Source organism: Panthera tigris, chromosome B3 (assembly GCF_018350195.1).
Source record: "Panthera tigris isolate Pti1 chromosome B3, P.tigris_Pti1_mat1.1, whole genome shotgun sequence".
Classification (NCBI taxonomy): domain Eukaryota; kingdom Metazoa; phylum Chordata; class Mammalia; order Carnivora; family Felidae; genus Panthera; species Panthera tigris.
The window spans coordinates 102082163-102100148 of record NC_056665.1 but is presented as its reverse complement, the minus strand read 5'-3'; the positions used below and the strand labels follow the sequence as shown (position 1 = coordinate 102100148).

The following is a 17986-nucleotide window of genomic DNA, read 5'->3' as shown; positions in this document are numbered from 1 at the left end:
CTGAGAATCAGAGATAGGCAAAGAACCAAGAAAGGAGAGGCCTCAAAAAATGAAGAAATCATCGACATAATTAAGTACCAGATATGACAAACAAGAGAAGAATTTAATGTTTTTTTATATTCCTTCCTTCTTCAAAAATTATCACTGGATATAGAATAATGTTTATACTCACTCCAAAATTGGGTCCAAACCACCCTTCTCTGCTAGTGTTGTTTAATACAATAACTTCTAATTTCTAATCAGTCTATTTAAATTAAAAACGAAACAAAACAAAACACACACACAACTCTTCTCTGGATCCCAAAACAAAGGTCCAATTCAAGACTCACACCTAGGAAGCTTTCTCTGGCAGTCCCATTTGCCTCCTCTTAATTCATATAACATTTATCTCTTTTTGGACACCTGACTATAACCCAAACTAAATTATAAGCTTAAAGAGAGTAGGAGCTGTGTTCTTCTTTACATTCTGAACATCTAGCACAATGCTACTCAAGTGTGCTAACAAAGCTAGCCCTTTGAACGGGTATTTTCAGAAGAAACTGGTGGAAATAAGACTGCAGAAGATTAAAAAGTTAATTAAATTGACTTGGAAGGTACATGAAGGAACTTCTTATAGTGATGGTAATGTTCTATTTTTTTTTTTTTCTTAATGTTTATTTACTTTTCAGAGAGAGACAGAACATGAGTGGAGGAGGGACAGAGAGAGAGGCAGACACAGAATCCGAAGCAAGCTCCAGGCTCCAAGCTATCAGCACAAAGCCCAACGCGGGCTCAAACCCTGGAACCGTGAGATCACTACCTGAGCCGAAGTCGGACACTCAACTGACTGAGTCACCCAGGCGCCCCGGTAATGTTCTATCTTGTCAGGGTTATAGGTTACAAAGATGTATGAATTTGCCCAAACTAAGGGTATGGTATACGTAAGATCTGTACAATTTACTGTATATAAGTTCCACCTATAAACAAATAGTTCGTGATGGGCACACTGAAGTATTTAGGAGTAAAATATAGTTACTTTGAAACACAACAAAATATAAGATAAATTGATGAATGAATACAGGAAGAGAGAGGGATGGTAGGTTGGATAGATAGATAAGTATATAAGGCAAAATATAAATTACAGAATCTAGGTTTGCAGGCACTTGGGTATTCAGTTGTTCAGCAAACAATTCTTGCGACTTTTCTGTGATTAAAATTTTCCATAATAAAATGGCAGGGAAAGAAAACAAAAGTGGAAATGAAGGCTGTGAGTTTGTCAGTTTAAGAAAAGGAACAAGGAAGGAAGGAAAGAAGGAAAGGAGGGAGGGAGGGAGGGGAGGGGAAGGAAATAAGAAAGAAAAGGAATAACCTTAGAGTGGAAAAAGGTACAACAATGCCTGTGAGAGCGGGATATCTGGATTCTACCTCTTCACTCTGCCTCTAATTTTAGACTGCCTACACAGGCTAGTTCTGGCCTTCAGCACTTGTTCTTGACTCAAAGAAAGTGCTCACTTGCTAAGCTTCACTCATTTTAGAGTAATCCAAATCTGTGGAGTCTAGACCCTTTGCCAGTATCATAATCTATTCCCCATTCTTTTCACCTGAGTTTCTAAATACCTCTTTAAACTGACTTTTAGATAAGACCTCTGGCCAATCTGGCATAACATAACTGGTTCGCCCTCTTGGTCCAATTCTGGCTCCACCTACCCATGGGCCTCCATGGCAAGGAAATATTAAAACAAAGGTCAAGGATCCTTGTAGCAAGGACAATTCATCTGCATGTCACAGTCCCTAGCTGAGGTACTCAAAAAATGTCTGTTGGATGAATGAAACCCATGCCTTATAATAAATTTAGTAATATTTAATCACACATACTAATGTTTAGTTTCATATTTAAACTAAACAGGGTAGGAAATGTATGTGCTAGGATTCTGCGGTTGAATATTAAAAATTTTTTTTCATTTATTTATTTTTGAGAGACAGAGAGAGCACAAGTGGGGAGGGGCAGAGACAGAAGGAGACAGAATCCAAAGCAGGCTCCAGGCTCTGAGCTGTCAGCACAGAGCCCAACGCGGGGCTCGAACTCACAAACTGTGAGATCATGACCTGAGCTGAAGTCAGATGCTGGACCAACTGAGCCACCCAGGCGCCCCAGAAGTTGAATATTTAAAAGGAGAAGATCCAGAGCCTCCTCTGTCGAGAGCTAACTAGAAGATGTTGTTGGAAATTAAAGGTTGATAAATTCTTTCAGCTAACATTAAGAAACACCTACACTCTATTAGTACTTTCCTAGATAATATAGTATGTTCATCAGCTTCAACATACCATAAACATGAACTACAGAGAAGTTAAATTATGCAAAGATAAAGACTGACAGGAATTCAATTTCCAGATGACCTTAATGCATTTGGAGTTAATCTCTTTTTTTTGTTGTTGTTGCTTCCAAAGGACTGTAAATTATGCACTTGCTGAATTTTGCCTTTGTCACACATGACCTAACAAGGAAGGCATTCATTATACCATAGTAGCCTCCCTCAAGTATCTGGTTCTAAACAGCTGCAAATTTTGGAAGATTACACGAAATGATGTCTCTAATGATTAGTATGTTCTCCCCCAGCAAATATTAAACAAGACTAAGGCTTACTAGAATATCAAAACTCTCCAAGTTAAACTGAGCATAAATTTAAGTTTAGAAAATAAAGTAGAAATTTTGTACAAGAATTTAAATTCTACCTGTTAATAGAAATGATCCAATAAACATACCCAAAGAATTCGGAAAATTCATAAAATACAGCACTTTGATTTCTTCATATTTGCTTTAGCTGTCAGAAAGATGCCATAATCATTAATGAGTGGTCGACTTAGTCCCTTCAAATGCAGTAACTGAAGAAGATAACAAAATATTTTAAACGCAATCTAAAATAAATGTCCATTTATAAGAAGTAAAAGCTACTTCCTAGACCCAAAACTTCAAGGCCTGGGTAGAAAAACATCCTGCCAAAGGTAGAAACAAGCTGTAAAAATGTTTCAGAAGAGTTATGGCTTGCTAAATAGTTATACAACTATACACATAAGCTGGCTTTTTTATACCTGTCATTGTTCCTCAATCACATTAGAATACACTTAAAGATATTATTCTCCACCTATTCTCATGTTCCATCAGGAAAAAAAAATCATAACTACTAAACACAACAGAGGGGAAAAAAGCACTGCCAGGAAGAGATTACTGTATCATCATCATTTATATGTCTTTCAATTCACATTTAGTTTGACTTCCATCCCTTCCCAGATATACAAGTACGATACACTTAATTTACACAGAGCCACATAGCCTGCCCTTGAAAGGCTACCTGGAAAAGACCTGTACAAGTGTCCTTCTGAACCTCCTTCAATTTCATCACATACTATCTTGCCACGATCCTTTCATCTTAGAGTAGGTTGACTAAAACCCTCAATATCAGCAGTTTCATGTTAACTCGGTACCTATCAGTCTTGAGGATCCAAAGGCTCAAATTCTGTCCTTAGAGCCTTCAATCAACATTACCACCATATAATTACTAACTTCTTAAAAGAAAACAAACAAACAAACAATTTTCAGTACCACACATAACTCTGTCAGATTTCCAAGGTATGGTGAGGACCAAAAAGAAATTTGTAAGAAAGCCTTCTTTTGTGAACTTCCAGTCAAATGCAACAGTAATTAAGGAGGGTAAATGTTTGCTTTCATTTACTGTGTTAATGTACACAGTATAATGTCCATCTACATGTTGATGCAAAATTCAGAGAGACAATACCTATCAATCACCTTTAGAGGCAAATGGAGAAGAGGAACTATTAACAACAAGACAAAAAAATTACCATTACAAATCAAGGTCAATGAGGAAGTACTGAGGACTCCTACCCAAGCTTCCAGCTGAAGACCCTATATTGTAATCATACTTCAATCTTAAGGCAACTATTTTTCAAACTAGATTCTATTTAAATGATCCTATAGAGAGGAAAAAATTATATTGATATGCTAAAATATCTGAAGAGGGTCAGTAATGGCAAATGACTAGCTTCTTTTCTGGCCTGATCTCTTCTGAAAGCTTTCGAAGAAAAACAATATTCACAAAGGCGCTTTAAAAAAATTCTAGGGGTGCCTCAGTCAGTTAAGTGTCTGACTCTTGATTTCAGCTCAGGTCATGATGCCATGGTTTGAGTTGAAGCCCCACATCTGGCCCCACAATGACAACTCCGAGCCTGCTGGGGATCCTCTCTGCCCCTCCCCTGCTCACACACTCTCTCTCTCTCTCAAAAAAAAAAAAAAAAATTAATTAATTAATTAAAAAAATATATTAAAAAAAAATATATATATATAAATTCTGTAGTTTCATATTTGAAAGTAATACAGACAAAATTTTAGTTACCTGTCCAGACAAGCAGTCCTGGGTTATTGTCATAGCCCAGTTTTAGTGGGAAAGCAAGAAAACAGCTTGTTGGTGAGTTAAAACCACAGGAAGCCCTCAATTATCCATGACAGTACAAGACAAGAACAACCTAAATAAATTAAATCTTCAGGTAATTATTGTTTAAAAAGAATATTGGATTAATTCAAACCTCCCGCCTTACCCCTCCACCCCTTTACAACAGAAAAAGTTCATTTAAGGTCCGCCTTTCTGGCCACTCTCTAGCAAAACTGCGAAGAAGCAGATACCGTATTTGATTTCATAACTGGGTAGCAAAAAAAAGAGTAAGGCAAACTGAATTATCAGCACTCCAGTTGGTTCTATTTCTTCAGCAATTCCAATCACAAAGCATCAAACTATGAGTTCAGCTTCCTAAAAGGCATTCACATTAAACACTCAACCTCCCCCAACCTCCTGATTTAGACTTTTCTAAATCAAATGTGTCTTGTCGAACTGTACTAACAATGCTTGTTTGAAATGAAGTTAAAGAACTTGACAACTATTAAAATTGTGAAATGCTGATATCGAACCACCTTCTATTCAAATCCGCTGCAATTCCAGGCGTTGATAAAAGACTGAACTTCCTTTTTCTCCCCTCCTGGTCTTCCCCGCCCTCCCGCGCGCCAAGATCCCCGCGGGGTCTGCAGTGACATCATAGCCCATCTCTTGGAAACCCCTGACGTCACAGACACGAGGACCCAGAGCACTGTGACTTCATCGCTGACTAGGGCCGACCCGCAGTAGACTTGCGCCTGCCCGGAGGCGACAGAAGCTTCTGAGCCCCAGTCCTGCCCGGTCCCAGAGGAAGGTTAAGGGGAGGCGTCAGCTCACCTGCGCCGGGACGGAAAGGACAGGGTGGCCGAGCCCGGCGGGCGCGACCAGGCGAGGCGACTCCCGCCCAGGGCCCGACTTCCTCACCGGCCGCGGGTCCCGGAGGTGAGAGAGCCGGTCCAGTGCCTCCTTACGGCCTAACTGTGATCTCCTGAGCTCTAGCCCGGACCGGGGACCCGGCTGCCACCCGCCGGCCCGACCGACCTTCCGCGGCCCGCGGGGGCGCTCAGCGCCCGGCCCGCGCACTAGCTGAGGCCGGCCCGGGAGGAGGCGCGGGCCGCGGGGCCCCTGCCCCAGACGCGCCGGACGCGCTGCGAGCCCGGGACCCGCGGGCGGCGCCCCCGCCCCCACCCGCCCCGCTCCCCGGGAGCGCAGGCAGGCGGCGGGAGGGGGCGGGGAGCGGCCACGGTGGCCGCAGCCGCCGGACCCCGACCGCGCTACCCTCACGCCATGCCCCACCGCGGCCCGGACCCACCTGCGCTCCTGCCCCGGTCGGGGCCTGGCCCGGGGCTGCACACCCCGATGCGGCGGCAGCAGGAGGCCTGGCTCACTCCCCACCGCTGAGGCGGACCGAGCGCCCAGCACGGCGCGGCGGATCCCAACGCTCGCCCCGAAACCCATTTGTTTGGCTAAAACGGAGTGACGTCACGCGCCGGCCCAATCGACGGTTGGCCAGGGGAGGGGCTGCGGTACCAGGGGGTTGCAGCGACCCCTGCCGGGTATTCTGCGGTACTTCGGACGCTGGGAAAGGGAAAAGTGGGGAACTTAAAAAGGGTGAAGAATCTGCGAGCCCCCAAGTGGTGGGAAAGAGTGAAAGCTGGAGTACGAGCTGTAGCGAAAGGAATCAAACCCTCAGGCTAGCTAGCCAGAATGGTAGAAACGCCAGTGTTCAGTCCGTAGACTTGACCAGTTTATCAGCACTCATGGCTGGAGCTACAAACGGTATTAGTTACTATTAGACTTGGGTTCCAATTTTGATTCTGCTACCAGCTTGGAAGACTGGATTTTCAGAATTCGCATTTGTAAAAAGAGAGTCCTTTCTATCATCCGTTTCCATGCAAATCATGGCAGGAATACCTATCTATCTACACATAAACTTTCAAGGTTAACAATCTCAAAATGTGGTCTGTAGAAGTTTAAGGAACTGCAAAGAAATACAGAATAGGTTTTTAATACTTTATTAATTTATTTAGTACTTTGAAATCAGAGTGCCAGTAAGGAAACTTTTCATACCCAGGCTTTAAAATGATGATCGATTTTATTGTAAAAATAGTTTTAACTGTATTATAAAACATGAGGACAATAAAGAAAACTCCTTCACACAAACACAGCCACTCTCAGCATCTGGTGTATTTTCCTTTAGACTTTTTGTCCCATGCATACTTATTTTACAATGCTATGATCATAGAGTACCCACAGTTTTGGGTCCTCTTTTTTCATGTGTATTTATATTTTTCATATTTCATACACTTCATAAGTATTTTAACAGCTAAATCCTATTTAAGTAGACATGGAAAATTTACTGAATTAATTTTCCATTCTTCGACGTATTCCCTTCTCTTCTTACCATTACAAAGAACTCACAGGACATTCTCATGAATGTAGATTCTTAAAGATAAATACCATGAAATGGAACCACTAGGTGAAAGTGTATCAACACATTTATAGTTACTAATACAAACTGCCAAAATGAGTTTTTAGGGGTGCCTGGGTGGCTCAGTTAAGTGTCAACTTTGGCTCAGGTCATGATCTCATGGCTCCTGAGTTCCACCTGAGAGGCTCTGTACAGTTCGGAGCCTAGAGCCTGCTTCGGATTCTGGGTCTCCCTCTCTCTCTCTGCCCCTTCCCTGCTTACGCTCTGTCTCTCTCTGTCTCAAAAAAATAAACATTAAAAAATTTTTTAATTTTTTAAAGGTAATACCAAGTTATACTTAATTTAGCAGCTTTGATTTTAGCCAGCCCTTTAAAAAGTAGCTTATCCAATTATAAAGCTACTCTGGTAAAATGCATATTATGAAATCTTAAATACCAAAAAGTAACAAAAAAATTAAAAGAATAAGGAAAGTAAATATTTCCCATGATCTCACCACCAAGAAATAATCACTTAACTTCTCCATCTAGCCCTTTATCTATATACATAATTTTAATAAAAATGGGGGCAGGAGCACCTGGGTGGTTCAGTCGGTTAAGCATCAGAGTCTTGATTTTTGTTCAGGTCATGATCTCAACAGTTCATGGGATCAAGCCCTATGTCAGGCTCTGTGCTGACAGTGTGGAGCCTGCTTGGAATTCTCTCTCTCTCTCTCTCTCTCTCTCTCTCTCCCTTTCTCCCCCTCCCCTGCTTGCATTCATGCACTCTTTCTCTCTCTCAAAATAAACAAATATTTTTATAAATTGGGAAGAGAATCATACTGTACATATTGACATCAAACTGTCTGATTTAATATCTGATTGGTATTAGCTCAATATATCATGATCATTTGAAACTTCTCTGTGTCATATTTGACTCAAAGTTGTAAAACTTCAATCCATCCTTTCAGGTTCATCTCAAACACTGTCCTCTTTAAAACCTCTTGATTCCTTACAGGAATCAAAAAAATGGATTCCCCCCATTTTTTCCTCTTTCCTTACAGCCTTTATTTTACTCCACACACATCTCACATGTGTGTATTTTATACCTCTGCTAGATTCTAAACTGCTAGAGTACAAGGATTATATCCTAGTATCCATTAAAAGATCTTGCACTTGATATTGCTTAAATGTTTAGTGAATAATTATAACCATGTTAATCTGTACTTTTCTCATGATGGTAGATAAGCATGATCTCCATTTTATAATAGTGTTTACTGCAGTTCATTAATATCCAACATTTATTGCATTTACAGTGTTTGATCCAGTCACTATTCTGTATATCACATACATTCTTTCATTTAATCAGAAAAACACCTCTGTGAGGTGAGTACTATTGTTATTACAGATGAGGAAACTAAGGTTTGAAGACTTAAACCATTTGACCAGGATTGCACCGGTGGCATAGAGCCAAACTTAGCAAAGACTCTAGCATTTTCACCATATCACTGTATTGTTTGGGGAATTTCAGATAAGTTAAAGACATTGTAACTACAAAGCACAACAGAGATATCATTAAACTGAAATGACAATGGTTTCCATGTGGAAAGCACATCTTCATTGTCAAAAGTCCCATTAGAGTCTAGGTGGTCTAATTCAATGTTTCTCAAACTGCTTTTTTCCTTAATACATTGTAAACTGATGGTTTTGTAAAATACAATAAAACTAGAAAACAAGAAATTTAAAATTAAAAAAGACAAAAGCCTAAATTCTCATTATTAAACTCAGCACACATAAAAGCACTCTATCAAATTGCTAGTAAAGTTTCTAAAACTCTTTCTGTCCATTTCTGTTCTTATGGCAGACTAGTTCTAAAGCTGGCCAGTGGGCCACACTTTGAATGGCACTACTTTAAGAGAAATACGGTGAGGAGGTGGTGAAACCATTTGAGGCAAGTCTTTCCCTTGATTCTATTTCTCCATGTACACAATGGGAATGATCCCCACAAAACAAAGCCACTGGAGCCAGTGCAGTGTATTAGGCTATAGACCCTGTAACAGGTTCTGAGGAGGGCACTCCCCAAAAAGGCATCAGTGTAGCACAGTGAGGCCGCAGGACTGAGAAGGAGCTGAAAGAGGAGCAAGATTAAGGTGGCCTGAGATGGCACAGCAACAGCAAAGTCCTAAATATATACAGTATACAACTGTGGTTATTCCATCAATGACTAAACAATCATTTCATGGGTGCCTGGGTGGCTCAGTTGGTTTAGTGTCCAACTTCGGCTCAGGTCATGATCTCACAGTTCATGGGTTTGAACCCCGTGTCAAGCTCTGTGCTGACAGTGCAGAGCCTGGAGCCTGCTTCAGATTCTGTCTCTCCCTCTCTCTCTGCCCCTCCCCCACTCATGCTCTGTCTCTCTCTCTCTCTCTTTCTTTCAAAAATAGACATTTAAAAAGAAACATAAAAAATTTAATCATCTCAAACCAGCAAACATACTGAATCAAACAATCGTTTGTATAGACATGGTTTCATTACTCCTCTGCTCAGAATAAAATCTAAGAACCTTCCACTTATTCCTTAATAAGCTCACTCCTACCTCCAAAGGAAAAATACCATCTCGTTTTCCTCCACACCCCAAACTCTTGATCCTTAACCTACATCCTCCACTGCAATGAAAAGGAAAGCAAGAGAAAGGGTCCAGTAGACTGCATCTAGGCTCATCCTTACTGCAGAACTAGGTCACTGGGTGTGAAAATGTCTTTCCCTACTAACTATTATTGTGAAGCTTAAATAAGAAAAAAGAAGTGTGGCACAAAAACAGACACTCAGATCAATGGAACAGAATAGAGAACCCAGAAATGGACCCACAAACGTATGGTCAATTAATCTTTGACAAAGCAGGAAAGAATGGAATAAAGACAGTCTCTTCAGCAAGTGCTGCTGGGAAAACTGGGCAGTAACATGCAGAAAAATGAACCTGGACCACTTTCTTACACCACACACAAAAATAAACTCAAAATGGATAAAAGACCTAAATGTAAGACAGAAAGCCATCAGAATCCTCAAGGAGAAAGCAGGCAAAAACCTCTTTGATTTTGGCCACAGCAACTTTTTTTTTTTTTTTAATTTTTTTTTAACGTTTATTTATTTTTGAGACAGAGAGAGACAGAACATGAATGGGGGAGGGTCAGAGAGAGGGAGACACAGAATCTGAAACAGGCTCCAGGCTCTGAGCTGTCAGCACAGGGGCCCGATGCGGGGCTCGAACTCACAGACCGCGAGATCGTGACCTGAGCCAAAGTCGGCGCTCAACCGACTGAGCCACCCAGGCACCCCAGCCACAGCAACTTCTTAATACGTCTCCAGAGGCAAGGGAAACAAAAGCAAAAATGAACTATTGGGACTTCATCAAAATAAAAAGCTTCTGCACAGCGAAGGAAACAATCAGCAAAACTAAAAGGCAACTGATAGAATGGGAGAAGATATTTGCAAACGATATATCAGATAAAGGGTTAGCATCCAAAATCTGTAAAGAACTCATCAAACTCAACACCCAAAAAACAAATACTCCAGTGAAGAAATGGGCAAAAGACATGAATAGACACTTCTCCAAAGAAGGCATCCATATAGCCAGCCAACACATGAAAAAATGCTCAACATCACTCATCAGCAGGGAAATACAAATCAAAACCACAAGGAGATACCACCTCACACCTGTCAGAATGACTAATATTAGCAACTCAGGCAACAACAGATGTTGGCAAGGATGCAGAGAAAGAGGATCTCTTTTGCACTGCTGGTGGGAATGCAAACTGGTGCAGCCACTCTGGAAAACAGGATGGAGATTCCTCAAAAAATTAAAAATAGAACTACCCTACAACCCAGCAATTGCACTACTAGGTATTTATCCAAGGGATACAAGTATGCTGTTTTGAAAGGGCACATGCACCCCAATGTTTATAGCAGCACTATCAACAATAGCCAAAGTATGGAAAGAGCCCAAATGTCCATTGATGGATGAATGGATAAAGAAGATGTGGTATATATATATACAACGGACTATTACTCGGCAATCAGAAAGAATGAAATCTTGCTATTTGCAACTACGTGGATGGAACTGGAGGGTATTATGCTAAGCGAAATTAGAGAAAGACAAATATCATATGACTTCACTCATACGAGGACTTTAAGACACAGAACAGATGAACACAGGGAAGGGAAGCTAAAATAATATAAAAACAGGGAGGGGGACGAAACATAAGAGACTCTTAAATATGGAGAACAGAGGGTTACTGGAGGGGTTGTGGTGGGGGGGAATGGGCTAAATGGGTAAGGGACATTAAGGAATCTACTCCTGAAACCATTGTTACACTATATGCTAAATGGATGTAAATTTTAAAAATTAAATTAAAAAAATTTTAAAAAAGAAAAAAGTGAAAAAGCTTTCAAGTTTACCAAGTTAAAGGCACACACTTCAAGAGGTCTAGAAAAAGTCATTGGAAGCCCTGAGCCCCAACACATGTATGTAGTATGACAGTGGCGATGGGAGGCTGGGCAGAGGCTACTCGGCCATGAGAAATAACTTCATTCATCATAAATAGAAGAACAAAACTAAAGAGAAACAGAAGGAGAAAGGCAGTAAACCTCCAACAGATATGAGTATATCTCACAACTGAGATGTGGGTCGTGAGGGGCATAAAGCCGAATAAGTATTAAAATCAGAAAATCATAGTTCTTATCCTTTTCTTGGATCTGTGGCACCACAAAAATCTGCTGAAAGCTAAAAACCAAGAGACTCTCTTCACAGGGGGTGGGGGGAAGAGAGGTGAATAAAGGATACATTGATAGTTACACAGATAATTTTTTAAATAATTTTAATTTCTTCAAAAAAGTCCTTTAGATTCACTGACTTTATGGTAACTTGCATGCTTATACAAGGGAATAAAAGAAATGCAGGGTGATGACTGACAGCCTCCTCCAGTGAAATGCCATGGCAAAACCCAGTCAAGGTCCCGAGATCTCCTTTCCCTGTATATTATCCTTAGAAGCTCACACTGTTTTCAGTGCCCTTTGACCTTTCAGATGATGGTTTCTACAACACCAACCCAATGGTCCAAAACAATTTCCATATGTATCCTACTTTTTTTTTGAGAGAGAGAGAGAGACAGGGTGCAAGTGAGTGAGGATGGAGAGAGAGAGAGAGGGAGGGAGAAAGAGAGGAGAGGAGAGGATCCCACGAGGGGTAGAGAGAGAGAAGTAGGGCTCACCTGAAGTGGGGCTTGAGCTTACCCAATGCAGGACTCGAATTCATGAACCGTGAGATTATGACCTGAGACCAAGTCAGATGCTTAACCAACTGAGCCACCCAGGCACCCCATATGTATCCCACTTATTGATGCACATAAAAGAGGCAATCCCTCCCAAACTCTTCACATTCTGATTATCATAATTAACACTTGGGTAGATTTAATACCAGGCCATAATGGTTTCCAAGTCCCTTCTTAATGTTTGCCTTTTTACTAGAAATCTAAACCTAAGCAACAATGTCCATTCCTGATGCTCCTCTATTTAAAATGTCTATGTAGGACTTCCAGTAGTGGTGGTTCAAGCTGCCAAGGCAAGCTGGGTCAAAGTCAGAGTGGTGGTCAGGGCCCTGGAGGGGCAAGAAAGGATGACAAGGACAAGAAAAAAAAGTACCAACTAGAGTGGAGAAAAGAAGAAAACAAAGGGACCAAATGCTGCCAGCAAGCTGTCACTGGTGACACCTCACACTCAGCGTCACTTAAAATTACTGAAGTTAGACCATCTTCTCATGAAGAATGAATTCATTAGAAATCAGAAACAAATGAAGACTTTAGAAGAAAAGCAAGAGGGGGGGAAAGGTCAAAGGTGGATGATCTGAGGGGGACCCCAATGTTGGTAAGAATGTTTGAAGAGATCGTTGATGACAATCATGCCATAGTGTCTGCATCTGTGGGCTTAAAACACTACACCAGCATTCTTTCCTTTGTAGACAAGGATCTGCTGGAACCAGGCTGCTCAGTCCTGCTCAACCACAAGGTGCATACCATCATAGGTGTGCTCATGGATGACGTGGGTCCCTTGGCCCATGGCCCCCCTAGGAGGTAGAAGGTAGAAAAGGCCTCCCAGGAAACCTATGCTGATATTGGGGGGTTGGACAACCGAATCCAGGAAATTAAGGAATCTGTGGAGCTTCCTCTCACTCATCCTGAATGTTATGAAGAGATGGGTATAAAGCTCCCAAAGAGGGTCATTCTCTATGGTCCACCTGGCACAGGTAAAACCTTATTAGCCAAAGCAGTAGCAAACCAAATCTCAGCCAATTTGTTAAGAGTGGTTGGCTCTGAACTTATTCAGAAGTACCTAGGTGATGGACCCAAACTTGTTCGGGAATTGTTTCAAGTTGCAGAAGAACATGAACAATCCATCATATTTATTGATGAAATTGATGCCATTGGAACAAAAATATACGACTCAAATTGCAGGGGTAAGAGAGAAATTCAATGAACAATGTTGGGTTGGTTGAACCAGTAGAAGGATTTGATTCAAGGGGTGACATGAAAGTTATCATGGCCACAAACTGAATAGAAACTTTGGATCCAGCCCTTATCAGACCAGGCTGCATCGACTGGAAAATTGAGTTCCCCCTGCCCGATGAAAAGACTAAGAAGCGCATCTTTCAGATCCACACAAGCAGGATGATGCTGGCCAATGATGTAACCCTGGACGACTTGATCATGGCTAAAGATGACCTCTCTGGGGCTGACATCAAGGCAATCTGTACAGAAGCTGGTCTGATGGCCTTGAGAGAACGTAGAATGAAAGTAACAAATGAAGACTTCAAAAAATCTAAAGAAGATGTTCTTTATAAAAAACAAGAAGGCACCCCTAAGGGGCTCTATCTGTAGTGAACACATTTGCCTTCAAGGAAGTGGTTGGGAGTATCCCAATTCCCCAGAGGGATGAGGTTGGGGGAGTTGCCCAGAGGAACCCATGTTCCAGTTGATCTTTCTTAGCAGAACCTCCTGTGCTCTTTTTGAGCATGATGTGTAGCACGCCCACCAGACTGCCTTCATCTGTTGGTTGCTCTCTCCCCAATAAAGCGAGCCCCTTCTCAAAAAAAAAAAAAACAAAAACAAAAACAAAAAAAAACAACTAAATAAAATAAAATAAAATAAAATAAAATAAAATAAAATAAAATAAAATATCTATGTATTCCATGGAATCCAAGTACTGAAGTTCAGCAGGAAACAATGAAAGCATTTCGTTAGCTCCTCTATCAAGTCAGGCAATCTCTGTTCCATCTCAGGGCCTTTGGGTCTACTCATCCCTCAGCCTAGAAGGTTCCTCTCCCTTCTCTGCAACTGGTTAACCCTGACACAATCTTAAGTATTGGCTTAAAGTCTCCACAGAGCACTGGAGATGCCAGAATTTATGTTTAGGAGGGACTTTGGAGGAAAAGGGAAGTACACTGGGGAACTTTTTGCCTAGCAAGTCCAGTTTTTACTTAGATTTTATTTTCATTTAGGGTGACATGGGAGGTGGCTAAAGCCTCTTCAAACCAGAACTTCCCTAATCATCCTTTCACAAAATTTTGTAACAGTCATCACTTTATTTGTTTGTTTGTTTGTTAGTTTTGAGAGAGAGGGAGAGAGAGAGAGAGCACACGCTACCTAGGGAGAAGGGCAGAGGGACAGAGGGAGAGAAAGAATTTTAAGCAGGCTCCACGCTTGGTGCAGAGCTGGATGCAGGGCTCAATCCTATAACCCTGGTATCATGACCTGAGCCGAAATCAAGAGTCAGATGCTCAATCAACTGAGCCACCAGGGTGCCTACTTTTTTATGTATTATAACCCCCTGCAGAGGAGCACTTCAAAAGAATGGAGAGTAAGCTTTATTCATTACTATATCCTAATGCCAAGCCCTGTGCCTAACACTCAGAAGTTACTCATTAAGTAATGGTTCAGTGATTTCTTTTTAAATCCTAGAAATATTTTTCTGCAAGGGCAGCAGTGATCTATATTAAGAATGGTTTAATTCCTACAGTCATGAAGAGGTTTTTGGAAGTGAGGCAGAAAAAAATAGAGGGATCTTACTGTTCCCAGAAGAATTTTCCTAGTGGGATTTTCCCCAGGAGATGTTCTCTCCACAGCCAATGGAGTAAGATGAAAAGGAATGGTCCAAAAAAGGCCATAGACCTAGATCCTGAAGACACTCATGTGGGAACATCAGGTTTAAAGCCAGAGGTTGGGGCTTCTTAGAGACCCAGGAGGCCTAAGTTGTGCTGGAGAGACTAGAAGCCAAGTAGCAATGCTGCCTTAAGAAATGGAAAGGGAAAAAAAAATCACAAAAGGAGAATAAAGGTTTGCATATCCCACAAATTATTATAGCACAGAAGGAGTAAAACTCAGCTGAAAATCATGCTACATTCCAAGTACAAAACCACAACAGGCAAAAGGGAAGCAGTTCATCTCACACACACACACACACACACACACACACACACACACACACCATTCCCAAGTCCATTCTTCTTCCTGATCTTACCATAAAATCAGAACTCCTTCCTACAGCCCATTATATAATCAGACAGGTCCCCTTCCTCAATCTATCTCTATTCTCCCCCTTGTCTTGGCTGAAATGTTACTTCCTCAAAGAGCTTTCTCTCTAACTCTCTAATGCAGTATTTCAGTCTTGTCACTTTCCTTCATAGTATTCATGCCTGGCACACAAAAGATCCTCAATAGATGGCTTTAGAATTAATTTAAACATTCACACTTTTTCGTACCAAATGATTTAATCCAAGATGCAAGTGTTGATCACCAATGGATGACAAATAAAAATTGTAAGAGTAGAAAGTCTTAAACATTAGATATAGGACCTGAGTTATGGCAGAATCTTAGGTAATGCTGCAAGAACATGACAAAAGTAGGAACATCTAAATCCTGTAGAATACAACCAACAAACCAATCATAATTTTGGTGCTTCAACACAAATTATCCCTGGTTATATTTTCTAGATTACCAATTGGCTATAAGGATATTTATATTATCCACTTGGCATTTAGACAGGAACTAGCATTCTTTGAGTAATATCAGATAACTCATTTTTATATCTTTCATATTTTCAGTAAGTCCCTGATCTGTTTGTTGAAAAATGACAAGAAAAAATCGGGGGGTGAGGGAATGGGGCTCCCTATCCACTGACTGCCTCTCAAATAACAATTTCCTTTTTCTTCCTTGTTAACAGAATCCTGATCTCAGACCTTCTTTGTGCTTCAGGGTTGGTGAGCCCAGACCCATGGAGTAAGTTATGATTGACCTAAGTCAGTGGTTCTCAGTGGGGTGATTGATTGACTTTGTTTCCCAGGGTATATTCAGCAGTGTCTGGAGACATTGCTGATTGTCACATCTTGGGAGAAGTGCTATTGGCATCTAGTAGGGAAAGACGAGAGATGCTGGTCAACATTCTACAATGTACAGTTCACTAGTCCCTCCAGACAAAGAATTATTTCTTCCAAAACACCAATAGTACCAAGGTCAAGAGATGTTGCTCTAAGGTAATCAGTGTGGTCCCAATCTCCTTGGTCAGTGATGTATTCAAGCATGGGTCTGTGATGCAAATCTAGCTAATAAAATACAATGGGAAATCTACTAAGATACTTCTGGAAAGGCTTTTTCTTACCATTAAAGGAAGATATTCATTTTCTGTTGAAATGCATTACTTTCCTAAGTAGAACCATATTTACAAACAATGAAAGAGAAACATACAAAAAGAAACAGTCCCTCCCGTGGCTAGATGTCATTGCATTTGTACATGGTGTCTGGTACTGTGATTGCAGTCTTGGGATCATGACAGTTGTTAGCTGAAGAGAGCATAAGAGGATGGCCAAGCAAAAAGGTAGAAGTAAGCTGCATCTTTGATGTCATCATTGCACCTCTGACTTAACCTTGAGCCTTCTTGTTATATGAGATAATCAATTCTATTACTACTTAAGTTATTTATTTCATAGGACTTTCTAAAAACATTAGAAAGTATCTGAAAATATCTTCATACAAATATAAATATCCATTTTCAAATATATATATATATTTTTTTAATGTTTGTTTATTTTTGAGAGGGACAGAGGCAGAATGCAAGTGGGTTAGGGGCTGAGAGAGAGGGAGACCCAGAATCCAAAGCAGGCTCCAGGCTCCAAGCTGTCAGCACAGAGTCTGACACGGGATTCGAACCCATGAGCTGTGAGATCATGACCTGAGCCAATGTCGGACACTCAACCAACTGAGCCACCCAGGTGCCCCTATATTTTTTTCATATGTATTTGCATATCTATAGATAGATAGATAGATAGATAGATAGATAGATAGATTTCGGGAGGTTGTATAGGAAATAAAATGGAAAGGTGAAGACACTAACCTACTTGTTTGGTAGCAAGCTCAACAATAGTCTGATAATAAAATAATTTTGTTTTGCTATGCTCCCAGAATAATCTTAAACTAATGATATCAGAAGTTGATAAAAATTGGTGGGAACAGAATCTTTGTTAATGCATGAGTTTGTATTCTTTATATAAAGGAATAGAAACTCATGTGACATTTTGAACTCTAAGAAAATGACATTTTCCAATCATTGAAATTTAATTTGAGGGAGCCTGTCTGCAAAAGACTAGCCAGTCTGTCCTTATTCTTCCTAAGTTCTACACACCTAATTCACATGCACCTGCTATAGGAAAAAAGAGACTGCCTGGCTAAAATAACCTAGTTACATCAGCTTGCTAAAATGGTCCAAGGGAGAGATTTTGCTCAGAAATGAGTTCTTTAAAAAAGCCACCAACTTATTCTGCAGTTTTAGGATTTGCTGACATTTTCTACCAAGTATAGCTATGCTTTTAATACCTACTCTTGTTTGAAATATCAAAGACACTTTTCAAAAAGTACAGAGCTCAGCTACCAGCATTTCCTTGAAAAAATCATTTGTTTTATCAATTAAATAGTATACTCGAACCAGATTTTCCTTGGAAACGTATACAGTGGTTTGGCTTCTTTTGAATGCCCACTGTATGGGTTCTGTCACACCTCTCCACAGTTAACTGTTACTCTAATAGAAGCCCACTGATTTCTCACCACACCTTCTTGCCT

General features: G+C 40.8%; 1 protein-coding gene, 1 long non-coding RNA gene and 1 pseudogene across 7 annotated transcripts in view; 2 read left to right on the top strand and 1 right to left on the bottom strand.

The window, feature by feature from the left end:
* Positions 1–5901, bottom strand: part of FBXO34 (F-box protein 34) — an 88431-nt gene extending 82530 nt beyond the window's left edge. The window contains exon 1 of one of the 6 annotated variants that reach the window (XM_042989758.1): positions 5734–5901. In XM_042989758.1, coding sequence (XP_042845692.1) covers positions 5734–5879 — 146 coding nt within the window. In that variant the 5' untranslated portion in view covers positions 5880–5901. Of the gene's footprint in view, positions 1–2712; positions 4162–4957; positions 5036–5733 lie in introns of those variants that run through there. The other 5 variants (XM_042989762.1, XM_042989760.1, XM_042989764.1 and 2 more) reach the window with 5 other exon arrangements.
* LOC122239610 overlaps positions 5172–17986 on the top strand; it is a 56617-nt gene continuing 43802 nt past the window's right edge. Inside the window, exons 1-2 of the long non-coding RNA XR_006218860.1 lie at positions 5172–5363; positions 16098–16153. This is a non-coding gene — a long non-coding RNA (uncharacterized LOC122239610). The remainder of the gene's footprint in view (positions 5364–16097; positions 16154–17986) is intronic.
* LOC102952162 lies at positions 12356–13817 on the top strand (annotated as a pseudogene).